The 27346-nt window shown below is 51.3% G+C and overlaps 1 protein-coding gene across 2 annotated transcripts in view; it reads right to left on the bottom strand.

Moving 5' to 3' along the window:
* MTIF2 (mitochondrial translational initiation factor 2) overlaps positions 1-27346 on the bottom strand; it is a 104214-nt gene that overhangs the window by 56137 nt on the left and 20731 nt on the right. For both annotated transcript variants that reach the window (XM_075338087.1, XM_075338088.1), the window contains exon 6: positions 1286-1462. In XM_075338087.1, the coding sequence (XP_075194202.1) occupies positions 1286-1462 (177 nt within the window). The remainder of the gene's footprint in view (positions 1-1285; positions 1463-27346) is intronic.

The raw sequence follows: 27346 nt of genomic DNA, 5'->3' as shown, positions 1-27346 counted from the left end.
TGACCCACAAAATAGTGAACAGAACTCGCCTTCATGTTATAAATGTCCACTGGGTCATGAAAAGTTCAGGGGAAGGAAAAAATCGTGTCTCAGTACTGACCACATCTACAATTTTCCATATAAATGAGATCAACGCTGAGGCGTCCGTTCTCCGAGTTGAACATGCCTGGGATTTCTAGGCTTTTGTTATGACCATCCATCCTACTTATAGAGGTTTTCTGCAATTTTATGAAATTTGCATGAAACACCAGACTATGTGATAACGTAATAAAAATATCTGCCAAATTTTCAAATCCTGTCTTTCTGGTGTCATCGCCTTAGTGGTCCTTGCTGGGCTTGCAGCTGGTCACATGACTGATGCAGCCAATCAGTGCCCTCAGCATTTCCGCATTTCCACCATGTAGTACCCCCCTGCACGTGACATGAAGACAGGAAATAATTAAAGGGGGTTTCCCAAAAACAAAGTTAATTTTAAAGTTGATTTTAATAAATAGATCTCCACAATTGGATGTGTTTAAAAATAAGTTGCTGTGCGGAGATAATCTTATATTTGTGCCCCTGCTGTGTAATATGTAATAGCAGCGTCTAACCTAATATGGGCACATTGTCTGATCATACCACATCTCCTGGGCCTGGGAGGACACAAAATAGTATACAAACATTACAGCACATCACTTGATCACAGCTGATTCTTTTTGTGAGGTAAAACATTTCCCTGCCTGTTTTTTTAAAAAATGTTTTACCTCAAAGAAAGAAAAATTTGCTAACTCGTGCTGTAATGTCTGTATACTTTTTTTACTTCCTTACCTGCCCAGGAGCTGTGGTATGATCAGACCATGTCCCTATACGGCCAGACACAGCCATTACACAGTACATTACATGGGCACATTTGTAAGATTATCTCAACACAGCAACATATTTTTGAACATATCCGAATGTGGAAATTATTATTGTTCCAAGATCTATTGAATAAAATCACCTTTAAAATTAACTTTTTTCTTGGGAAAACCCACTTAACGGAGAGCTGTGGTCTTTCCTATATTACATGGATTTTATAAAGGGGTGATATGAAGTTGCGAACATGGGTGTTATCTTCCTTTCTATAAATTCTAAAATTGTATTTGCTTACTCAGCTGCATCTTGAAACAAAGTATGGCGGCTCCTTACTGGTAACAATAAGGGAATGGGGATAAATACAGGAATCAAAGCTTACAATAACGAGGCAAGAGGCTGAATCTTCATAACTGTGGCATGGAAACTCATCATACAAGCTATACTGACTTACCTCTGGCATTCTTAGCGTGTTGGATGGATTCGATGGTTTGCTTCATAACCCCATCGTCTGCTGCCACCACCAGTATAACAATATCGGTCACGTGAGCACCCCTCTCCCGCATGGCTGAAAATGCTGCGTGTCCTGGAGTGTCAAGAAAAGTGATTCTGTCTCCAGACGCCATACAAACTAGCAAATAGAAATAGAGAATTATTTACAAGAAATATTCATCTATGTAAAAAAGATTGCTTTCCCTCCCTGATGAAGCTGTGTCCACGGGGGTATTTATATATTGGCGAAACGTACGTTGGATGGTTAGAGGGCTTATTACCATGGGGAACCCATTACTGGGACTTTTAGTACTTGCATGTAGCACCTTTTTTGCTTTTAGTGACCTGTTCACTGGTCCTTGGTATGCTTACATTGCATAGGCTATATCACCAGAAATTTTGACATATATCCACTATAGCCTAGGTTGGCTTTTTGCATATTGTGAATTCTACCTCATCACTGGGATTTGCAGTATTTTGCACGTAGCACTTTTCTTGCTTCCAGTGATTTGTTTACTGCTTTTGCCATGTCCTCATCATATAGGCTATACTAGTAATTTTATGATATATTCATTACCGCCTAGATTCACTTTTGTACAACTGCAGTTCATGGCAAGATGCAATAACCTATGTTCCTTTTGTGGATTTAAAAGCTATACATGATACATTATAATATGATATATTCCATATGAGATATTTATTACCAGTTCAGGTTACTAATATTGTACATCCATGAATTTGTATTCCTGTCCTACTTTAATGGTTACAATCCCTTTATTTATAGTGTTTTTAATGGTGTCTTTTTAATGGCCATTTTTTCCTTTATGTGTCTTGTCTATTTATACATCAATAAACATTGCTATATTTTGCACAATTTATTACTCTTGATTCTCCTGTTTTGTTTATTTGTATACTGTATCCATTCAGGCGATTCCCCAGACACAGTGCCAGTCATCCATTTGCAGTATCTAGTGTGGCAGACGTTAAAGGGGTTTTCTGCTGAAAACTTATCACCAATGCGCAGGATAAGTGATAACTTATTAATCATTAGGGTCAGACTGCTGTAACCAGCGCTGATCGGCAGAATGGGGCACTTTTATCCCCATTAGAATGGTGCAGTGGTGCATATGCTTGACTGCAGCTCCATTGATTCTATATGGGACTACTGAGCGCAGCACTTTTTTCCAGCTGCTCCATAAAGAATTAATGAAGATGTGGTCCACTTTGAAATAGGAAAAAAAAGCAAGGTCTTGGATAAAAATTCTCAGTGGTCGGACCCCCACCGATCAATAAATTATCACTTATCCTGTAGAAAGGTGGTAACTGCTTTTCACCAGAGAACCACTTAAGTCCCTCTCTGTGATCAGTAATGGTCCAAGAGGTTGACTCAGCAATGATCACACCCTGAAAAAATATCTTTGATTGGTGGGAAAAACCCTTTAAAAACTAAACCTAACTTTAACAGGCTAGGTAACAGTACAGACTGCCAGCACCAGGCAGATCCTTGCTTCCTGGAAAGTGCAGTATATACAGAGTGCTAGGCCGACGCTGTACAAGTACCGTGTTACTCCAAAAATAAGACATGGGCATATAATTTTTTTTGCTCCAAAAGATGCTCTAGGACTTATTTTCAGAAGGTGCCTTATATTTTCCTGTTAATGACAATCCACATTTATGCTTGAACGAACAAAAAAAAAATAAAAAATAAAAAAAAAGAATAATAATTAACCCCTTCACGACCATGGACGGATATATTCGTCATGGAGCGTGTCCCGTTAAGCCTCGCCCCCTCCCGCGGGCAGGTGGCGGCGGTCGGCACACATATCAGCTGTTTTCAACAGCTGACGTGTGCCTGCTAGCCGCGGGTGGAATCGCTTCCACCCGCGGCCATTAACCCCTTAAATCTTGCTGCCAAAGTCTGGCAGCAAGATCTAAATGCGCGCGGCCATGTTTTTTACTTACCGCCGCCCCCACCGGAAGTCACGTACGTGATCATGTGACTATCGGTGGTTGCCATCGTAGCACAGGGTCATGTGATGACGCCTGCAGCTATGATGTTTCACTTTCGTTTTCCCTCGGCCGATAGCAGAGGGAAAAAGAAAGTGACTGTATCTGCTGTTTACAGCTGTATAGCTGTGATCAGCAGATAGATAATAGCGATCGGATTGCTGATCGCTATAGGCCCCTAGGGGGACTAGTAAAATAAAAAAAAAAGTAAAAAAAAAAACAAAAAACCTAAAAGTTCAAATCACCCCCCTTTCCCCCCATTGAAAATTAAAGGGTTAAAAAATAAATAAATATACACATATTTGGTATCGCTGCGTTCAGAAATGCCCGATCTATCAAAATATAAAATCAATTAATCTGATTGGTAAACGGCGTAGTGGCAAAAAAATTCCAAATGACAAAATTACGTTTTTTGGTCGCCGCAAGTTTTACGCAAAATGCAATAATAGGCGATCAAAACGTAGCATCTGCGCAAAAATGGTACCATTAGAAACATCAGCTCGAGACGCAAAAAATAAGCCGTCACTGAGCCATAGATCCCAAAAAATAAGAACGCTACGTGTTTTGGAAAATGGCGCAAAACGTGCGCCACTTTTATTGGACAAACTTGTGATTTTTTTTAACCCCTTAGATACAAGTAAACCTATACATGTTTGGTGTCTACAAACTCGCACCGACCTCAGGCATCATACCCACACATCAGTTTTACCATATAGTGAACATCGTGAATAAAACATCCCAAAAACTATTGTGCCATCACACTTTTTTTGCAATTTTTCTGCATTTGGAATTTTTTTGCTGTTTTCCAGTACACCATATGGTAAAACTTAAGGTTTCATCTAAAAGTACAACTTGTCCTGCAAAAAACAAGCCCTCATATGGCAAGATTGACGGAAAAATAAAAAAAAATATGGCTCTCGGAAGAAGGGGAGCAAAAAACAAAAACGCAAAAATGGAAAGTGCCCCAGGGCTGAAGGGGTTAAGGTCAGCACACACGGCAAGTGATACGGAGCGAGTGCTATGCGATAAAAAAAAAAAAAAAGACAAAAAAAAAAATAAAAAAAATCGCATTCCACTTGGACCAACTTGCCAACTGTAATTGTTTGGGGACTGGTGAGTGCGATTTATTTTTTTGAAGGGGTGAAACTGCATTCTTTTGGGGGTGTCTGATTTTTTTTTTTTTTGGGGGGGTGGGATGGGGGGGGGGGGGAGGTCTGCTTTCTTTGATGAAGAGTCCTGCTGTATTCTTTAACTTGTTTAGTTGCTTGGACACCTCCTTATGGAACCACAACTAGGTTTTATTTTTGGAGCAGGGCTTATATTTTATCCCCTTAACGACCGTGGGCAGTAATATTATGTCCTAGCGGCATAATGTTACTGCCCGCGGTCTGCCGGCGGCAGCATGCCGCGATCGGCGCACATCTCAGCTGATTTTCACAGCTGAGATGTGTGCCTGCTAGGCACGAGCAGAATCGTTATCTGCTCGTGCTGTTTAACCCCTTAAATGGCGCTGTCAATATGTGACAGCGCCATTATAACGGCATCGGCGGTAAACTTTTACTTACCGTCCAATACCGGAAGTCACGTCACGTGGCTTCCGGTGGTTGTCATGGTAGCACAGGGTCATGTGATGACTCCTGTACTACACATGAATTACTTTCAGTTTCACTCGGCCCGGAGCCGAGTGAAGCAGAAAGTGAGCGTATCTGCTGTTTACAGCTCTGTAGTTATGATCAGCAGATAGGGCAAAGCGATCGGATTGCTAAGCGCTATAGCCCCCTTGGGGGACTAGTAAAATAAAAAAAAAAGTAAAAAAAAAAAGTTTTAAAAATTAAAAAAAAAACAAAAAAAACCCAAAACCCTAAAAGTTCAAATCACCCCCCTTTCGCCCCATTGAAAATTAAAGGGTAAAAAAAATGAAAAATATACACACATTTGGTATCGCCACGTTCAGAAATGTCCGATCTATCAAACTATAAAATCAATTAGTCTGATCAGTAAACGGTATAGCGGCAAAAAAAATTCCAAACGCCAAAAAACGGATTTTTGTGTACTCATCGTAAAATCGTTTTCTCTTAGCCATCATTGGGGGACACAGGACCATGGGTGTTATGCTGCTTATCCATAGGAGGACACTAAGTAGATGCAAAGATGTTAGCTCCTCCCCTGCAGTATACAAACCCCTGGCCCAGCCAGGCTACTTCAGTTTTAGTACACAAGCAGTAGGAGAACAAGTAACAAAAAACGTGAGTGAATACTCATAACAAAATAGTACTGAGAGAGAAAAAAGCTAAGGCCCAACAGGGCAACAGGGAGGGTGCTGTGTTCCCCAATGATGGCTAAGAGAAAACTATTTTACGGTGAGTACACAAAAATCCATTTTTCTCTGACGCCTCATTGGGGGACACAGGACCATGGGACGTCTTAAAGCAGTCCCTGGGTGGGTAAACAAACAACGCAACCCAAGGACTAGGAACCAGTCCCAGATAGTGGAGCACCTATCTCAATAGGCGCTCCTGGCTAACGTTTGCAGAATTTTCCTACCTAGGTTCGCCTCAGCCGAAGCCTGGGTATGGACTCGGTAATGCTTTGAAACAGTATGTAGGCAAGACCAGTTGCGAGCGGTAGACCTCCTGGATCGCAGAGTGAATCCAGCGAGTCAGCGTTGCCTATGAAGCTGCGTGGTCTCCTTTCTTAGGCCTTTAAGGAATGACGAACAAGGAGTCCATGTTCCTAAAGGGGCTGTCCTGGGTACGTAATATCTGAGAGCCCTCACAAGGTCTAGCGAATATAGGAACCTTTCCACCCAATGGACTGGGTGTGGACAAAAGGAAGGCAGAAAAATGTTCTCGTTCATATGAAACGGGGGAAGTAACCTTCGGAAGAAAATCCGGAAGGGGGCGTAGAACCACCTTGTCCTGATGAAAGATCAGAAAGGGTTCGTGGCAAGAGAGTGCTGCCAGTTCCGAAACTTGTCTGACGGACGTAATCGCCACTAAGAATGTTACCTTCCAGGAGAGAAGAGCAAGAGAAGATTCCTTAAAAGGTTCAAAGGGGGACCCTGGATACTGTCCAAAACGAGATTGAGGTCCCATGGGTCCAGCGACCGTTTAGACGGGGGAACTAGATGGGAAACGCCCTTGAGGAAAGTCTTGACTTGCGGATTGCAAGCTAGGCGGTATTGACAGAATATTGAGAGAGATGAAACCTGCCCCTTAAGGGAGGTGAGGGCCAACCCCTTTTGCAACCTGACTGCAAAAAAGGGAATTTTGTTTACTTACCGTAAATTCCTTTTCTTCTAGCTCCTATTGGGAGACCCAGCCAATTGGGTGTATAGCTTCTGCCTCCGGAGGCCACACAAAGTATTACACTTTAAAAAGTGTAACCCCTCCCCTCTGCCTATACACCCTCCCGTGCATCACGGGCTCCTCAGTTTTGGTGCAAAAGCAGGAAGGAGGAAACTTATAAATTGGTCTAAGGTAAATTCAATCCGAAGGATGTTCGGAGAACTGCAAACCATGAACCAAAAGAACAATTCAACATGAACAACATGTGTACACAAAAGAACAACAGCCCGAAGGGAACAGGGGCGGGTGCTGGGTCTCCCAATAGGAGCTAGAAGAAAAGGAATTTACGGTAAGTAAACAAAAATTCCCTTCTTCTTTGTCGCTCCATTGGGAGACCCAGACAATTGGGACGTCCAAAAGCAGTCCCTGGGTGGGCAAAAGAATACCTCGATAAAAAGAGCCGAAAAACGCCCCCCTCTTACAGGTGGGCAACCGCCGCCTGAAGGACTCGCCTACCTAGACTGGCGTCTGCCGAAGCATAGGTATGCACTTGATAGTGTTTCGTGAAAGTGTGCAGACTAGACCAGGTAGCTGCCTGACACACCTGCTGAGCCGTAGCCCGGTGCCGCAATGCCCAGGACGCACCCACGGCTCTGGTAGAATGGGCTTTCAACCCTGGGGGAAGTGGAAGCCCAGAAGAACGGTAGGCTTCAAGAATCGGTTCCTTGATCCATCGAGCCAAGGTTGACTTGGAAGCCTGCGAACCCTTACGCTGGCCAGCGACAAGGACAAAGAGCGCATCTGAACGGCGCAGGGGCGCCGTGCGAGACACGTAGAGCCGGAGTGCTCTCACTAAATCTAACGAGTGCAAATCCTTTTCACATTGGTGAACTGGATGAGGGCAAAAAGAAGGTAAGGAGATATCCTGATTGAGATGAAAAGGGGATACCACCTTAGGGAGAAATTCCGGGACTGGACGCAGAACCACTTTATCCTGGTGAAAAACCAGGAAGGGGGCTTTGCATGACAGCGCTGCCAGCTCCGACACTCTACGGAGCGATGTAACTGCCACTAGAAATGCCACCTTCTGCGAAAGACGTGATAAAGAGACCTCCCGCAGCGGCTCGAAAGGTGGTTTCTGAAGAGCCGTCGGCACCCTGTTAAGGTCCCAGGGTTCCAGCGGACGCTTGTAAGGTGGGACTATGTGGCAAACTCCCTGCAGGAACGTGCGGACCTGCGGAAGCCTGGCTAGACGCTTTTGAAAAAATACGGAAAGCGCAGATACTTGTCCCTTGAGAGAGCCGAGAGACAAACCCTTGTCCATTCCGGATTGAAGAAATGAAAGAAAAGTGGGTAAGGCAAAGGGCCAGGGCGTAAAACCCTTATCAGAGCACCAGGATAAGAAGATCCTCCAAGACCTGTGATAGATCTTGGCGGACGTTGGTTTCCTGGCCTGTCTCATAGTGGCAATGACATCTTGAGATAACCTTGAGGACGCTAGGAGCCAGGACTCAATGGCCACACAGTCAGGTTGAGGGCCGCAGAATTCAGATGGAAAAACGGCCCTTGAGATAGCAAGTCTGGTCGGTCTGGGAGCGCCCACGGTTGACCCACCGTGAGATGCCACAGATCCGGGTACCACGACCGCCTCGGCCAATCTGGAGCGACGAGAATGGCGCGACGACAGTCGGACCTGATTTTGCGCAGCACTCTGGGCAGCATCGCCAGGAGGAGGAAATACATAGGGCATTCGAAACTGCGACCAATCCTGAACTAATGCGTCCGCCGCCAGAGCTCTGTGATCTTGAGACCGGGCCATGAATGCCGGGACTTTGTTGTTGTGCCGTGACGCCATGAGATCGACGTCCGGCGTTCCCCAGCGGCGACAGATCTCTCGAAACACGTCTGGGTGAAGAGACCATTCCCCCGCGTCCATGCCCTGTCGGCTGAGAAAATCTGCTTCCCAGTTTTCTACGCCCGGGATGTGAACTGCGGAGATGGTGGAAGCTGTGGCTTCCACCCACTGCAGAATTCGTCGGACTTCCTGGAAGGCTTGACGACTGCGAGTGCCGCCTTGGTGGTTGATGTATGCGACGGCCGTGGCATTGTCCGACTGGATCCGGATCTGCCTTCCCTCCAGCCACCGATGAAAGGCCAATAGGGCTAGATACACTGCCCTTATCTCCAGAATATTGATCTGAAGGGAAGACTCGGAGTCCAGGTTCCCTGAGCCCTGTGGTGGAGAAAAACCGCCCCCCACCCTGACAGGCTCGCGTCCGTCGTGACCACAGCCCAGGTGGGGGGTAGGAAGGATTTTCCCTGCGACAGAGAGGGAAAGAGAGACGTTCCTGTCGAGTGAAGTCGACCTCCTGTCCCATTTGCATAGAATGTCCCACTGGAGTGGCCGCAGATGGAATTGCGCGAAGGGCACTGCCTCCATCGCTGCCACCATCTTCCCCAGGAAGTGCATGAGGCGCCTCAAGGGGTGTGACTGACCCCGAAGAAGAGATTGCACCCCTGCCTGCAGAGAAAGCTGTTTGTCCAGCGTAGCAGTAGCATGACTACCGCTGACTGAGTATGAAACTCCATCCCAAGGTATGTCAGTGATTGGGTCGGTGTCAACTTGGATTTTGGGAAGTTGATGATCCATCCGAACTGCTGGAGAGTCGCCAGGGCGACGGAAAGGCTGTTTTGACACGCCAACTGAGAGGGTGCCCTGACCAGAAGATCGTCTAAGTAGGGAATCACCGAGTGGCCCTGAGAGTGTAGGACCGCCACAACAGATGCCATGACCTTGGTGAACACCCGCGGGGCTGTCGCCAGGCCGAAAGGCAATGCCACGAACTGAAGGTGTTCGTCCCCGATGGCGAAGCGCAAAAAGTGTTGATGTTCGGGTGCGATCGGCACATGGAGATAAGCATCCTTGATGTCGATCGATGCTAGGAAGTCTCCTTGTGACATCGAAGCGATGACAGAGCGGAGAGATTCCATCCGAAACCGTCTGGTGCTCACATGTCTGTTGAGTAGTTTGAGGTCCAGAACGGGACGGAACGAGCCGTCCTTCTTTGGCACCACAACCAAGTTGGAGTAAAAGCCGCGACCATGTTCCTGGAGGGGAACAGGGATCACAACTCCTTCTGTCTTCAGAGCGTTCACCGCCTGAAAAAGTGCATCGGCTCGCTCGGGGGGCGGAGATGTTCTGAAGAAACGAGTCGTAGGACGAGAGCTGAACTCTATCCTGCAACCGTGAGACAGAATGTCTCTCACCCATCGGTCTTGAACATGTGGCCACCAGGCGTCGCAAAAGCGGGAGAGCCTGCCACCGACCGAGGATGCGGTTCGGGGATGCCGAGAGTCATGAGGAGGCCGCCTTGGAAGCAGTGCCTCCTGCGGCCTTTTGGGGGCGTGACTTAGCCCGCCACGCATAGGAGTTCCTCTGGCCTTTCTCCGGCCTGCTGGACGAAGAGGATTGGGGCTTGGCGGAGGGACGAAAGGACCGAAACCTCGATTGTATTTTTCGTTGCTGAGGTCTCTTTGGTTTGGACTGGGGTAAGGAGGAGTCCTTCCCCTTGGATTCCTTAATAATCTCATCCAAACGTTCACCGAACAAGCGGTCGCCAGCAAACGGCAAACCGGTTAAGAACCTCTTGGAAGCCGAGTCTGCCTTCCATTCACGCAGCCACATGGCCCTGCGGACTGCCACAGAGTTAGCGGATGCCACCGCTGTACGGCTAGCAGAGTCTAAAACTGCGTTCATGGCGTAGGAAGAAAAAGCTGACGCCTGAGAAGTCAAAGACGCAACCTGCGGAGCAGAATTACGTGTAACCGCATTAATCTCAGCCACACAAGCTGAGATAGCTTGTAGTGCCCACACGGCTGCAAAGGCAGAGGCAAAAGACGCGCCCGTGGCTTCATAGATGGATTTCACCAGGAGCTCTATCTGCCTGTCAGTGGCATCTTTTAGCGATGAACCATCTGCAACCGATACCACAGATCTAGCCGCCAATCTAGAGACTGGAGGATCCACCTTGGGACATTGAGCCCAACCCTTAACTACGTCAGAGGGGAAGGGGTAACGTGTGTCAGTAAGGCGCTTAGTAAAGCGCTTGTCCGGAACCGCTCTGGGCTTCTGGACAGCATCTCTGAAGTTAGAGTGATCGAAAAACGCACTCAGTGTACGTTTAGGGAACCGAAACTGGTGTTTCTCCTGCTGAGAAGTCGACTCCTCTACAGGTGGCGGCGGGGGAGAGATATCTAACACCTGGTTGATGGACGAGATAAGATCATTTACTATGGCGTCCCCTTCAGGTGTATCAAGATTGAGGGCAACGTCAGTGTCAGAGCCCTGAGCAGCGACGTCCGCCTCGTCCTCCAGAGAGTCCTCCCGCTGGGAACCCGAGCAGCGTGAAGAAGTCGGGGAAGATTCCCAGCGGGCCCGCTTAGCCGGTCTGGGACTGTGGTCTTGGCCGGAGTCCTCCACGTGAGACCTAGGGCCCCCCCTGGGAACGTGCTGCGGCGCGGGCAGAGAGGGGCCTGGAGGTGAAGATCCAACAGGGCCCGGGGCCTGTGTAGGGACCGGTCTGGACTGCAAAGCTTCAAGCAGCTTGGCAGACCATTTGTCCATAGACAGCCATGGATTGTGAGAGTGACTCAGAGAGTTTTTCAGCAAAAACTGCAAACTCTGTCCCTGCCGCCTGGACAGGGGGAGCAAGGGGTTCTACCTGAGCCGAGGGGCCCACTAGTGACCGAGGCTCCGGTTGCGGAAGCAAAACAGGGGTTGAGCATTGCTCACAGTGAGGGTAGGTGGAACCCGCAGGTAACTTAGCCGCAGAAGAGGTACAGGTCGCAAAATAAACCTGTGCCTTGCTCCTTGTGGACGACATGCTGTTGTCTCCTAGGAGAGTGATCACTGAGGGTATATGGGAAGGGTATACAGCCCGACCGAACAGAAGTATATAAAAATATATAGTATCTATTCCGGCACCCTAAAGGGACCAGCACCGGGTGACCGGTGTGGCTTACCGACCGCTAAAAAGCGGAGTGTGTGTCCTCCAGATTCCCTGCCTTAGGTCTCCTAGCGTTGCAGAGCTCTTTCCAGGAAATCTCCACAGGCAAAATGCCAAAGAAATGGCTGCCGGAGCTCTCAGGGGAGGAGTGGAGCCGTGGGCGGCGTTAGAAAAGTGCGGGAATCTGGAGTCCCCACAGTGATCAGTGAGGGGGGAGGAAACATACTGGATGCTCCGGCCCTCACAGCCGACGTCAGGTCGGCAGTCCCGCCCTTATCCCTGACAGGCAGGCCCGGGGGCGGGAGTTTTGCTACTAGGCCGCAATTGAAGCCGGGGACTAAATTTAATACCGCGGCCGACAAACAGGCGCGGTCGGCGCGGAAGTCCGCCGGCCGTCAGAAATAAGCAGCTGCTGCAGCGTCCGGGATGAAGGCGCTCCATGCACATCCCCCATGGGGATACAGGGTACCTTAGTGATGCAGGGCCCGGTCCCTGAGGATAAATAAACTCCTGTCCGACAGATTCCCACAGGGGCTGCGGAGGGAGCACGGTCCCAGTGACTGGATGACCGCTCAGGATCCCACTTCTCCCAGAGCCGCTAAGGGATGGTGAAGGAGACGGCATGAGGCCTTTGTACCCACAATGGGTACCTCAACCTTAACAGCACCGCCGACTTAGTGGGGTGAGAAGGGAACATGCCGGGGGCCCCGTGGGGGCCCACTTTTCTTCCAACCGATATAACTAAAATGAGATGATGAGTGGATGTGTGCCTCCTTCCACACAAAGCATAAAACTGAGGAGCCTGTGATGCACGGGAGGGTGTATAGGCAGAGGGGAGGGGTTACACTTTTTAAAGTGTAATACTTTGTGTGGCCTCCGGAGGCAGAAGCTATACACCCAATTGTCTGGGTCTCCCAATGGAGCGACAAAGAAGAAGGGAATTTTGTTTACTTACCGTAAATTCCTTTTCTTCTAGCTCCAATTGGGAGACCCAGACAATTGGGTGTATAGGCTATGCCTCCGGAGGCCGCACAAAGTATTACACTAAAAGTGTAAAGCCCCTCCCCTTCTGCCTATACACCCCCCGTGCTCCCACGGGCTCCTCAGTTTTGGTGCAAAAGCAAGAAGGAGGAAAAGAATTATAAACTGGTTTAAAGTAAAATCAATCCGAAGGAATATCGGAGAACTGAAACCATTCAACATGAACAACATGTGTACACACAAAAAAACAGGGGCGGGTGCTGGGTCTCCCAATTGGAGCTAGAAGAAAAGGAATTTACGGTAAGTAAACAAAATTCCCTTCTTCTTTGTCGCTCCATTGGGAGACCCAGACAATTGGGACGTCCAAAAGCAGTCCCTGGGTAGGTAAAATAATACCTCGTGATAGAGCCGTAAAACGGCCCCTTCCTACAGGTGGGCAACCGCCGCCTGAAGGACTCGTCTACCTAGGCTGGCATCCGCCGAAGCATAGGTATGCACCTGATAGTGTTTCGTGAAAGTGTGCAGGCTCGACCAGGTAGCCGCCTGACACACCTGCTGAGCCGTAGCCTGGTGCCTCAAAGCCCAGGACGCACCCACGGCTCTGGTAGAATGGGCCTTCAGCCCTGAGGGAACCGGAAGCCCAGCAGAACGGTAAGCTTCGAGAATTGGTTCCTTGATCCACCGAGCCTGGGTTGATTTGGAAGCCTGTGACCCTTTACGCTGGCCAGCGACAAGGACAAAGAGTGCATCCGAGCGGCGCAGGGGCGCCGTCCGAGAAATATAGAGTCTGAGTGCTCTCACCAGATCTAACAAGTGCAAATCCTTTTCACATTGGTGAACCGGATGAGGACAAAAAGAAGGTAAGGAGATATCCTGATTGAGATGAAAGGGGGATACCACTTTAGGGAGAAATTCCGGAACCGGACGCAGAACCACCTTGTCCTGGTGAAACACCAGGAAAGGGGCTTTGCACGACAGCGCTGCTAGCTCAGACACTCTCCGAAGTGAAGTGACTGCTACTAGAAAAACCACTTTCTGCGAAAGGCGTGAGAGAGAAATATCTCTCATTGGCTCGAATGGTGGTTTCTGAAGAACCATCAGCACCTTGTTCAGATCCCAGGGTTCTAACGGCCGCTTGTAAGGAGGAACGATGTGACAAACCCCCTGCAGGAACGTGCGTACCTGTGGAAGTCTGGCTAGGCGCTTCTGGAAAAACACAGAGAGCGCTGAGACTTGTCCCTTAAGGGAGCCGAGCGACAAACCCTTTTCCAGTCCAGATTGAAGGAAGGACAGAAAAGTGGGCAAGGCAAAAGGCCAGGGAGAAAAACCCTGAGCAGAGCACCACGACAGGAAAATTTTCCACGTCCTGTGGTAGATCTTGGCGGACGTTGGTTTCCTAGCCTGTCTCATAGTGGCAATGACGTCTTGAGATAACCCTGAAGACGCTAGGATCCAGGACTCAATGGCCACACAGTCAGGTTGAGGGCCGCAGAATTCAGATGGAAAAACGGCCCTTGAGATAGCAAGTCTGGTCGGTCTGGTAGTGCCCACGGTTGGCCGACCGTGAGATGCCACAGATCCGGGTACCACGACCGCCTCGGCCAGTCTTGAGCGACGAGGATGACGCGGCGGCAGTCGGCCCTGATCTTGCGTAACACTCTGGGCAACAGTGCCAACGGAGGAAACACATAAGGGAGCTGAAACTGCGACCAATCCTGAACTAAGGCGTCTGCCGCCAGAGCTCTGGGATCTTGAGACCGTGCCATGAACGTCGGTACCTTGTTGTTGTGCCGGGACGCCATGAGGTCGACGTCCGGCACCCCCCAGCGGCAACAGATCTCCTGAAACACGTCCGGGTGAAGGGACCATTCCCCTGCGTCCATGCCCTGGCGACTGAGATAATCTGCTTCCCAGTTTTCCACGCCTGGGATGTGAACTGCAGAGATGGTGGAGGCCGTGGCTTCCACCCACATCAAAATCCGCCGGACTTCCTGGAAGGCTTGCCGACTGCGTGTGCCGCCTTGGTGGTTGATGTATGCCACCGCTGTGGAATTGTCCGACTGAATTCGGATCTGCTTGCCTTCCAGCCACTGCTGGAACGCTTTCAGGGCAAGATACACTGCCCGTATTTCCAGAACATTGATCTGAAGCGAGGACTCTTGCTGGGTCCACGTACCCTGAGCCCTGTGGTGGAGAAAAACCGCTCCCCACCCTGACAGACTCGCGTCCGTCGTGACCACCTCCCAGGATGGGGGTAGGAAGGATTTCCCCTTCGATAATGAAGTGGGAAGAAGCCACCACCGAAGGGAAGCTTTGGTCACCTGAGAGAGGGAGACGTTCCTGTCGAGGGACGTCGGCTTCCTGTCCCATTTGCGTAGGATGTCCCATTGAAGAGGACGCAGGTGAAACTGCGCGAAAGGGACTGCCTCCATTGCTGCCACCATCTTCCCCAGGAAGTGCATGAGGCGCCTCAAGGGGTGTGACTGGCCTTGAAGGAGAGATTGTACCCCTTTCTGTAGTGACCGCTGCTTGATCAGCGGAAGCTTCAGTATCGCTGAGAGGGTATGAAACTCCATGCCAAGGTATGTCAGCGATTGGGCCGGTGTCAGATTTGACTTTGGAAAATTGATGATCCACCCGAAACTCTGGAGAGTCTCCAGGGTAGCGTCGAGGCTGTGTTGGCATGCCTCTTGAGAGGGTGCCTTGATCAACAGATCGTCCAAGTACGGGATCACCGAGTGACCCTGAGAGTGGAGGACCGCTACTACAGTAGCCATAACCTTGGTGAAAACCCGTGGGGCTGTTGCCAAGCCGAACGGCAGTGCCACGAACTGCAGGTGTTCGTTTTCTATGGCGAAGCGCAAGAAGCGCTGGTGCTCTGGAGCAATCGGTACGTGGAGATAAGCATCTTTGATATCGATCGATGCAAGGAAATCTCCTTGGGACATTGAGGCGATGACGGAGCGGAGGGATTCCATCCGGAACCGCCTGGTCTTTACGTGTTTGTTGAGAAGTTTCAGGTCCAGGACAGGACGGAAAGACCCGTCCTTCTTTGGGACCACAAACAAGTTGGAGTAAAAACCGTGGCCCTGTTGCTGAAGAGGAACAGGGACCACCACTCCTTCTGCCTTCAGAGTGCCCAGCACCTGCAGAAGAGCCTCGGCTCGCTCGGGAGGCGGGGATGACCTGAAGAATCGAGTCGGGGGACGAGAGGTGAACTCTATTTTGTAACCGTGAGACAGAATGTCTCTCACCCAACGGTCTTTTACCCGTGGCAGCCAGGTGTCGCAAAAGCGGGAGAGCCTGCCACCGACCGAGGATGCGGAGTGAGGAGGCCGAAAGTCATGAGGAGGCCGCTTTGGTAGCGGCACCTCCGGTGGTCTTTTTAGGACGTGACTTAGACCGCCATGCATCAGAGTTCCTTTGATCTTTCTGAGGCCTTTTGGACGGGGAGAATTGGGACCTGCCCGCGCCCCGAAAGGACCGAAACCTCGACTGCCCCCTCCTCTGTTGGGGTATGTTCGGTTTGGGCTGGGGTAAGGATGTATCCTTTCCCTTGGATTGTTTGATGATTTCATCCAAACGCTCGCCAAACAATCGGTCGCCAGAAATTGGCAAACTGGTTAAGCGCTTTTTGGAAGCAGAATCTGCCTTCCATTCCCGTAGCCACAAGGCCCTGCGTAGTACCACCGAATTGGCGGCTGCAACCGCCGTACGGCTCGCAGAGTCCAGGACAGCATTAATAGCGTAAGACGCAAATGCCGACGTCTGAGTGGTTATGGACGCCACCTGTGGCGCGGACGTGCGTGTGGCTGCGTCAATTTGCGCTTGACCTGCTGAGATAGCTTGTAGCGCCCATACGGCTGCGAATGCTGGGGCAAAAGAAGCGCCGATAGCTTCATAGATGGATTTCAACCAGAGCTCCATCTGCCTGTCAGTGGCATCTTTGAGTGACGCCCCATCTTCCACTGCAAGTATGGATCTAGCTGCCAGTCTGGAGATTGGAGGATCCACTTTGGGACACTGAGCCCAACTTTTGACCACGTCAGGGGGAAAGGGATAACGTGTATCCTTAAGGCGCTTAGAAAAACGCTTATCTGGACAAGCATGGTGATTCTGGACTGCCTCTCTGAAATCAGAGTGGTCCAGAAACATACTCGGTGTACGCTTGGGAAACCTGAAACGGAATTTCTCCTGCTGAGAAGCCGACTCCTCCGCCGGAGGAGCTGAGGGAGAAATATCCAGCATTAGATTGATGGACGCAATAAGATCGTTCACTATGGCGTCCCCGTCAGGAGTATCAAGATTGAGAGCGGCCTCAGGATCAGAATCCTGATCAACTGTCTCCGCTTCATCAACCAGAGATTCCCCTCTCTGAGACCCTGCACAATATGATGATGTCGAGGGAAATTCTAAGCGAGCTCGCTTAGTCGGCCTGGGGCTGGGGTCTGTGTCAGAACCCTCAGCCTGGGACCCATGAGATACCCCGGGAGGACATTGTTGGTCCAACTGAGGTGGGCCAGGGAACAAAGATTCAACAGAGTCCCTGTGCTGAGATACCGGCCTGGACTGCAAGGCTTCTAGTATCTTAGCCATAGTCTCAGAGTTTTGCAAACTCCGTCCCCGTCACCTGGACAGTGTCAGCAGGTGGCTCCCCCTGGGCCCCTCTTAGCAGAGGCTCTGGCTGAGTAAGTGCCACAGGGGCCGAACAGTGCACACAATGAGGGTCAGTGGAACCTGCCGGTAGCGGGGTCGTACATGCGGCGCAGGCAGCATAAAAAGCCTGTGTTTTGGCACCCCTGCCTTTCGTGGGCGCCATGCTATTATCTTCCCTGAGCAACGCAATAGGGTATATAGCCAGAAATCAACTGTGCACCATACAGTGTAAAATATATATACCATAAACATATAATGTTACACTACTGCACAATGGGGCTAGCACCACAGGTGCTGCTTACCACCCGCTTAAAGCGGTTGTGAGGCCACCAGAGTCCCTGCCTGGGTCTCCCAGACTTTGTCCCCCTCTGCAGCGTCCGAGGAGCTGACAGGAATGGCTGCCGGCGTCCTGAGGAGAGGAGGGAGCCGTGGGCGTGACCCAGAAAGTGCGGGAACTGGTGCCCGCACTGTGCACAGTGAGAGGGGTGGAGTCTGCAAAGCATGCTCCAGCCCTCAGTGCTGCTCGTTCTGTGCAGCGTCCCGCCCTTCCCCTGCCTGTCAGGGCTGGGGGTGGGAAGAAAGGAAACTAGGCCGCAAAAATCCGGGGACTCTAGTAATAAACGCGGCCGCCGTAAAAGCGCGGCCGGCGTGGAAGTCCCCGGCGCACTACAAGTCCCAGCCGCGCCGCGGTGTTTCCATGGCAGCGGCGGTCAGTGCGGCAGTCCCTATACATAAACACACTCAGCAACGCTGAGTGTGTAATGGCACATATTAACCCAGTCAGCGCCGCGGTCCCCGGTGCACTAGCACACCCAGCAAAGCTGGAGTGTTGCTGTGCGCTGTCCCCACAGGGATACAGAGTACCTCCAAGTAGCAGGGCCATGTCCCTGAACGATACCCGGCTCCTATCCAGCAGGCTCCACAGGAGTTGTGGATGAAGCACTGTCTCAGTGCCTGGAGACCGATAGGATCCCACTTCACCCAGAGCCCTGAGGGGGATGGGGAAGGAAAACAGCATGTGGGCTCCAGCCTCCGTACCCGCAATGGATACCTCAACCTTAACCACACCGCCGACAAGAGTGGGGTGAGAAGGGAGCATGCTGGGGGCCCTATATGGGCCCACTTTTCTTCCATCCGATATAGTCAGCAGCTGCTGCTGACCAATCTGTGGAGCTGTGCGTGCATGTCTGCCTCCTTCGCACAAAGCAAAAAACTGAGGAGCCCGTGGGAGCACGGGGGGTTTATAGGCAGAAGGGGAGGGGCTTTACACTTTTAGTGTAATACTTTGTGCGGCCTCCGGAGGCATAGCCTATACACCCAATTGTCTGGGTCTCCCAATGGAGCGACAAAGAAATCAAGAATTTTGGGGATCGCCAGAGGCATAGGTTGGACATTAGATTCCCTGCACTGGGAAAGGAAAGTTTTCCACGTACGGTGGTAAATACGGGATGAAGGCCGGCTTTCGGGCACTGTACATGGTGGAGATGACCGCGGGAAAGAATCTCGCTCTTGTTAAAGTCCAGGTCTCAATGGCCAGGCCGTAAGCTTCAGGGCTCTGGAGTTCTGATGGGAAATGGGCCCTTGGGTCAGCAAGTCTGGGATGCTTATGAGGCACCATGATCAATTGTACTAATTCGGCATACCAGGCGCACCTGGGCTAGTCCGTTGCTATTAGTATCACCGGGACTCCTTCTGCCTTGATCTTCCTGATTACTCGCGGCAGCAGGGGCAGAGGCGAAAAACATGTAAGGTAGACGGAAGCGACTTCAGGAGACTAGAGCATCCGCGCCGATGGATTGTGGATCACGTGACCTGGCTAAGAACGCGGGTACCTTTGCGTTCAACCTTGAGGCTATTAGATCCACGTCTGGTGTACCCCAGCGAGTGCAGATGTGTGGGAACACTTCTGGGTGGAGAAACCACTCTCCCGCGGCCAGGCCTTGGCGACTTAGAAGGTCCGCCACCCAGTTCTCTACTCCCGGTATGTGTAACGCTGAAAACACAAACCCCCGTCGATTCGGCCCAGGTGAGGATCCTGAGGACCTTGAAATAAGCTGTCTTGCTGCTGGTACCTCCCTGCCGATTGACCTACGCCACAGCTGTTGCATTGTCCAATTGGACCCAAATCAAATGACCTGCTAGCAGAAGGAAGGGGGAATGACCTGAGCACAAGAAAGATCGCACTGATTTTCAGGATGATTTCTGGGAAGGGAAGACTCCTGGGGCGTCCAACGTCTCTAAGCAGTGTAGAGTCAGTACGCTTCTCCCCAGACTAAGAGGCTGGCGTCCGTGGTCAGGAGTAGCCAGTCCACTTGGGGGGAGAAAAACTCCCTCTCGATATGGAAGAGGACTGAAGCCACCAGCAAAGCGCATACCTGACTGAAGGTGTCAGGTGAAAAGTTTGTCAAAGGAAAAAAGGGGCTCTTGTCCCAGGCAGCTAGAAGCGCAAGCTGCAGTGGGCGGTGGTGTGGCTAAGCGAGCAGTACTGCCTCTATAGCCACCGCTATCCTACCTAGCAGTCTCATACTGAATCTTATGGAGCGAGAGGATTATGTAGAAGACAGTGTACTGCTTGTTGTAGAGCGGTCGCCTTGTCTTGAGGGAGAAATATCAAGCCCCGAAGGGTGTCCAGGGACATGCCCAGGGAGGTGACGGATTTTGACGGGACCGGGGATGATTTGACTGGAGTCAGAAGCCGCCCTAAGCGGGATAGGGTGCCCACAGAGATTTGCACGCTGGTTGAGCCCTTGATGAGGAGGTCATCCAAGCCAGGCAGAACAGCCACTCTCCTGGCATGAAGGGCACTCATGGCGGCTGCCATGACCTTTGTTAAGACCCTTGATGCTGTGTCAGAGCCGAGGGTAGGGCCACAAATGAAAAAAAAAAAAAAAGAAGTCCTGAACAGCGAAGCGGAGGAACTTTTGGTGAGCTGGAGCGATGGGTATGTGCAGGTACGCGTCCCTGATAGCTAGGGAGGCAAGGAATTCTCCTTTGACCATAAAGGTAATAATGGACCCTAGGAATTCCATTCTGAATCTCCTTACGTGCACATGTTTGCTCAGGTGTTAGAGGTCCAGGATGGGTTGAACTGACCCGTCCTTTTTTGGGGAACAAGAGAGGTTGGAATAGAAGGCCTTGAACCTCTCGCCATCCGGAACCGGTACCATCACTTCCGCCGTTTGGAGGGAATGGATCGCTGAAGAGAAGGCCTCGCGGTGTTTTGGAACCTTTGAGGGGGGTTGAGAGAAAAGACTGCCCAGGGGATCGGGTCCGGAATTCAATGTGGTAACCAGAAGACACAAGGTATCGCACCCATTTGTGGTCTGAGGCGGCAGCCCAGATGGAGGACGACGAGACTCGTCGGTCTTTGTCTCGACTTCCAGGACGAGGTGGACTTGGGGAGGGCTGAGAAGGTCGGGCCCTGCGTGTCTAGTAAAAAAACATCCTGGGCTAGAGTTGGGGGAGGGAAGTACTCTTTTCCTCCCGTGGCGTCAGACAAAAAATAGCCTGTCCAGACGATCGGCAAACCATCGGTCTGGAAAGGAGTACTGTGAGAGGCTTCTTAGAGACCGAGTCCGCTCTCCATTATCGGAACCAGAGGGCCTTATGGATGGCTATGATATTTGAGGCGGCAATAACAGCGCAGGTAGCAGCGTCGAGGGAGGCCTGCATGAGGTACTCTGCCGCCGTAGCAATGTGAACGGTTACATCTGTGAGGTTCTGAGGGAAACTGGTAGTCCTGGTGCCTGTGCGACCCACACGGAAGTGGAGAGGGACCCACAGCCTCAAGGCGGAGCGATCGAGCTGCTCCACTTGTCTGTCTGTCGGGTCCTTGAAGTAGGATCCATCAAGTAAAAGACAGGAGGGTCCTTCAGGCAGGCGGAAGCCGGGTGAGGGTCCACCGAGGCCGGATTGGCCCAGCCCTTAGAGATAGCTAAGCCAAAGGGGTACTGGGACTCCACGAGTTTACAGATACCGAAGCGCCGTCAAAAAACTTTTTTTTTTTAGGTTTCTTCACCCTTTTAAAGGAGACTGCATGGTCAGTAGTAGTGGATGGGAGATCTTCCACATGCAGAGTTTTGGTTAATTGCTGCAATAAGGGAGTCCATCGCACCTTGATCGCTCAGGGAGGTTGAAACCAAGGCATTATCCCGGTACAAACATCATTCCCCTCCCTCCGGCTCCTCAGAGACTGCGGAACATGTGGGAGAACCCCATCTGTGTACCCCAGAGGGAGAACCATGGGGGTCATGCCCTTTTTCTGATCTACAACCGGTGAAGCAGAGGGCTGATTCTTATCAGAAGGACCCTCTATAGAGGTGTCATTAGGCTGTGTTCTGTCCAGGGACCCCGAGGGGTGTGAGGACGATGTTGCATAGCCAGCACCAGGTTCTGGGAACTGTGCCCATTCCGGGGGACTGGGAGCCGTAGGCTCTGGGCTGGCAGCGGTTGCTGCGGTGGTGGCGGGGGGGGGGGCTACAGGGGCACCGAACTCACACAACGAAGAGGTGCTATCATCCCCTAGTAGCTCAGCATGGCAGGATACCTTAAAAAAGTCTTATAGTTGTTGCTGTAGTTGTGCAGGGCATAAAACATGTGACTGCAGCCCCTGGCTGATGAGCCACAAACTCTGATTGTAATGAGGGAGCAATGCTCTGCAGAGTTAATGTTCAAGTGAGGATATAACTCACCCAAAACCTGATGACCCCTCCTCCTGTGTCCCAGTTCCTGTGGGAAGGAGGAAGCCAGCTCTGGGACACGCCCACAGGCTCTGATCACAAGAGTGAGCAATGCTCTGCAGAGCTCCTGTGTGAGGAGAGCTACGCGCGCTTTCAGGAGAGGGCGTAGCTTATAGAGTGTCGGAGGGGGCGGGGCTTAGCGCTGACAAGAAGACATGAGAAAATATAATAAACAAAAAAAAAATGGTGGGAAGGGACTCCCCTTCCCCCCATCCAGCCCTGCACAGCAATGGTGGACAGAAAAAAACTCTAAGTGTACCGCAGCTGAGTCCTGGGGGCTCTCCCCCTCCCCACCACCACAGGTGGAATGCTATGCAGGAGTCTGCAATCAGCCCATGTGAATACAGTCAGGGAGGATCTGACCTTTGCTCCAATTCCTGTCAGGGAGCTAGTGTGGGGATTCTGACGCCTGCTGTGCCCGGTCACAGAGCGTGTATCAACTCAGAGCCTGCCAGAGGAACTGAGGAAGTTTTTCATCTGCTCTGGGAGCGGATGGATCACACCTCATGTGGAGATGGCAGTCTGACGCTTGCTGCCTGGTCACGCTGGTGCGGAGCGTGTATCAACTCAGAGCCTGCAAGAGGGACTGAGGAAGTTTTCATTTGTTCTGGGCTCTGGAAAATCGGTGCCTGTGAGACCCGTTGTCCAGTGAGATGTAGCCCAGGATCCAGCGTCGCAGGAGGGGGTACGGGGAGGCGACACTCCGCGTTCCCGCCTGTTGATGGTTTTGGGAAATCGGTCCCCGAAGGAAACCGTCGCCCTCTAAAAACAAAAAATTCTTGCTGCAGTAGTCTGCAGAGATGTGCCTGCTATAGACACTAAGCTAAAACTGAAGTAGCCTGGCCGGGGCAGGGGGTGTATACTGCAGGGGAGGAGCTAACATCTTTGCATCTACTTAGTGTCCTCCTATAGATAAGCAGCATAACACCCATGGTCCGGTGTCCCCCAATGAGGCGTCAGAGAAATTAAGTTTTTTTTGTCGCCACAACTTTTGCACAAAATGCAATAACAGGTGATCAAAACGTAGCATCTGCGCAAAAATGTAACAGTTAAAAACGTCAGCTCGAGACGCAAAAAATAAGCCATCACTGAGCCATATATCCCGAAAAATAAGAACGCTACAGGTCACGGAATATGGCGAAAATGTGTGCCATTTGTTTGTCTGATTTTTTTTTTAACCCCTTATATAAAGTAAACCTATACATGTTTAATGTCTACGAACTCACACTGACCTGAGGCATCACACCCACACATCAGTTTTACCATATAATGAACAGAGTGAATAAAATATCTCAAAAAAGAGAATTTTGTTTACTTACTGAAAATTCTTTTTCTTATAGTTCCGTAATGGGAGACCCAGACCATGGGGTGTATAGCTTCTGCCTCCGGAGGACACACAAAGTACTACACTAAAAAGTGTAGCTCCTCCCTCCGAGCATATACACCCCCTGGATAACCAATTATAGCCAGTTTAGTGCAAAAGCTGAAGGAGGACAGCCACCCACAAGTAGAAATAGAGCAAGAACCGGAACAACCGGAGACTCTGTCTACAACAACAGCCGGTGAAAACACACGGAACAAGAAAACTGCCAAAAGGCAACAGGGAGGGTGCTGGGTCTCCCATTACGGAACTATAAGAAAAAGAATTTACGGTAAGTAAACAAAATTCTCTTTTTCTTCATCGTTCCTTATGGGAGACCCAGACCATGGGACGTCTCAAAGCAGTCCATGGGTGGGAATAAACAGAAAACTGAGAAGTAGGCGAAACCCAACTTCACAAATGGGCGACAGCCGCCTGAAGGATGCGTCTGCCCAAGCTCGCATCTGCCGAAGCATGAGCATGCACTTGGTAGTGCTTTGAAAAGGTATGCAGACTAGTCCAAGTGGCAGCATGACAGACCTGCTGAGCCGTAGCCTGGTGCCTGAAAGCCCAAGAGGCACCGACAGCTCTGGTCGAGTGTGCCTTGATCCCTGGCGGGGGAGGCACCTGAGTACTCTGGTAGGCATCGGAAATGGCCGACCTAATCCAACGAGCTAGGGTCGGCTTAGAAGCCGAGAGGCCCTTACGCCGACCTGAGGTCAGCACAAAAAGAGAGGTGCACCGCCTAAGAGCAGCGGTGCGAGACACATAGATCCGGAGCGTCCGCACCAGATCCAGAGTATGCAACGCTTTTTCAAAGCGATGAACAGGAGCCGGACAAAAGGAAGGCAGGGAAATATCCTGGTTAAGGTGGAAAGGAGATACCACCTTAGGAAGAAAGTCCGGAGTCGGACGGAGAACCACCTTGTCTTGATGAAAAACCAAAAAAGGTGACTCCGAAGAGAGAGCAGCCAAATCAGAGACTCTCCTGAGGGAAGTTATGGCCACTAGAAAGACCACTTTCTGTGAAAGATGGGACAAAGAAACCTCCCTAAGTGGCTCAAAAGGGGGTTTCTGCAAGGCCGTGAGGACCAGATTAAGGTCCCAGGGATCCAAAGGCCGCCGGTAAGGCGGAATGATATGAGATGCGCCCTGCATGAAGGTGCGCACCTGAGCCAGCCGGGCGATACGCCGCTGGAACAATACTGACAGAGCCGAGACCTGTCCCTTGAGGGAATTGAGGGATAGTCCTAGCTGCAGACCGGACTGTAGAAAGGACAGGAGGGTCGGCAGAGAAAAAGGCCAAGGAGCATGGCCGGAAGAGCGACACCAGGACAGGAAAATCTTCCAAGTCCTGTGATAGATTTTGGCCGAGGAAGACTTACGGGCCCGAGTCATAGTGGAAATGACTTCAGGAGGGATACCAGAAGTTGTCAAGATCCAGGACTCAAGAGCCACGCCGTCAATCTGAGAGCCACAGAATTCTGGCGGAAAAACGGACCTTGTGAGAGAAGGTCTGGACGGTCCGGAAGATGCCACGGCACCTCTACGGACAGATGGAGCAGGTCTGGGTACCAAGCTCGCCTGGGCCAGTCTGGAGCAATGAGGATGACCCGACGGCCCTCCATTCTGATCTTGCGCAGGACTCTGGGCAAGAGAGCTAGAGGGGGAAACACGTAAGCCAGATGAAACTGGGACCAATCCTGAACCAGCGCGTCCGCTGCAATGCACTGGGGATCGTGGGAGCGAGCCACGTAAACCGGAACCTTGTTGTTGTGCCGGGATGCCATTAGATCCACTTCCGGAGTGCCCCACTTGCGGCAGATTGTCCGAAACACTGCCGGATGCAGAGCCCACTCGCCGCTGTCCACGGTTTGGCGGCTGAGATAATCTGCCTCCCAGTTTTCCACGCCTGGGATGTGGACTGCGGATATGGAGGACTTGGAGTCCTCCGTCCACTGAAGGATGCGTTGAACCTCCAACATTGCCAGGCGGCTGCGTGTCCCGCCCTGGTGATTGATGTAGGCAACCGCAGTCGCGTTGTCTGACTGGACTCGAATGTGCTTGCCCGCCAACAGATGGTGAAAGGCTAAGAGAGCTAGAAGCACAGCTCTGATTTCCAGCACATTGATCGAGAGGGCTGATTCGGACTGAGTCCAAGTGCCCTGCGCTCTGTGGTGGAGATATACTGCTCCCCAGCCGGTTAGACTGGCGTCCGTGGTGAGGATCACCCAGGACGGGGCCAGGAAGGAGGGTCCCTGAGACAGAGAGGGGCCGAAGCCACCACTGAAGGGAGCCCCTGGTCTGTGGCGACAGAGCTATCAACCTGTGCAAGGAGTAAGTCCGCTTGTCCCAACAGCGGAGAATGTCCAGCTGCAGAGGACGCAGATGGAACTGGGCAAAGGGAACCGCTTCCATTGACGCCACCATCTGACCCAGCACCTGCATTAGGTGCCTGATGGAGTGACGGCGAGACCTCAGCAAAGAGCGCACCGCCAGATGAAGGGACTGCTGTTTGACTAAGGGCAGCTTTACAAGTGCCGGCAAAGTCTCGAACTGCATCCCCAGGTACGTAAGACTCTGGGTCGGAGTCAGAGTGGACTTGGGTAGATTGACAAGCCACCCGAACTGGACTAGAGTGGCGAGAGTGAGCGAGACACTCCGCTGTCTGCACTGGATGAAGCCTTGACCAGAAGGTCGTCCAGGTAAGGAATCACTGCCAACCCCTGGAGGTGCAGAACCGCAACCACTGCTGAATACTCGAGGGGCCGTGGCTAACCCGAAGGGGAGAGCCACGAATTGGAAGTGTTCCTCTCCGATTGCAAAACGTAGCCAACGCTGGTGTGAAACTGCAATTGGCACATGCAAATAAGCATCTCTGATGTCGATGGATGCTAGAAAATCTCCTTGGGTCATTGAGGCAATGACTGATCGCAGAGATTCCATGCGAAAGTGCCGCACCTGAACATGCTTGTTGAGAAGCTTGAGATCCAGGATGGGCCGGAAGGAACCGTCCTTCTTGGGGACTAGGAAGAGATTTGAGTAGAAACCTCTGAACCGTTCCCGGGCAGGAACCGGTACAATTACTCCGTTGGCCTGCAAGGATGCCACGGCCTGAGAGAAGGCGGCGGCCTTGGAGCAGGGGGGAGTGGACAGCAAAAATCTGTTTGGCGGGCTGGAAGAGAATTCTATCCTGTAGCCGTGGGAGATAATATCCCGCACCCACTGATCGGAGACGTGTTGAAACCACACGTCGCCAAAGTGGGAGAGCCTGCCACCGACCAATGACGTTGCTGGCGCGGCCAGATAGTCAAGAGGAGGCTGCCTTAGTGGCAGCGGCTCCTGCGGCCTTCTGAGGACGCGGCCTCGTGCGCCAGCTGGGTTTTCGGTCCTTGGCTGAGTTAGTGGACGAGGCTGAGGGCTCAGAGGATGACCAGTTAGAGGAACGAAAGGAACGAAACCTCGACTGGTTCCTGCCTTGGACAGGTTTCCTGGTTTTAGTTTGTGGCAAGGAAGTACTCTTCCCGCCAGTTGCCTCCTTAATAATTTCATCCAGTTGTTCGCCGAACAGCCGGGGCCCAGCAAATGGGAGCCTAGCAAGGTACTTCTTGGAAGAAGCGTCTGCTTTCCACTCTCGAAGCCACAAGATCCTGCGGATAGCGAGGGAATTAGCCGAAGCCACCACCGTGCGGTGAGAAGCCTCCAGAATGGCAGACATGGCATAGGATGAAAAGGCTGAAGCCTGGGAAGTTAAGGCAACCATTTCGGGCATAGAGTCCCTGGTGAGGGAATGCATCTCCTCCAGAGAAGCAGAGACGGCTTTAAGAGCCCACACTGCTGCAAAAGATGGGGAGAACGAGGCCCCTGCCGCTTCATATACAGATTTGGCCAGAAGGTCAACCTGGCGGTCAGTGGAATCCTTAAGTGAGGTGCCATCAGCCACAGATACAACTGTCCGGGATGAGATTCTAGACACCGGAGGGTCTA

Source organism: Anomaloglossus baeobatrachus, chromosome 3 (genome assembly GCF_048569485.1).
Source record: "Anomaloglossus baeobatrachus isolate aAnoBae1 chromosome 3, aAnoBae1.hap1, whole genome shotgun sequence".
Taxonomy (NCBI): domain Eukaryota; kingdom Metazoa; phylum Chordata; class Amphibia; order Anura; family Aromobatidae; genus Anomaloglossus; species Anomaloglossus baeobatrachus.
This window is presented reverse-complemented; position numbering and strand designations above follow the sequence as displayed.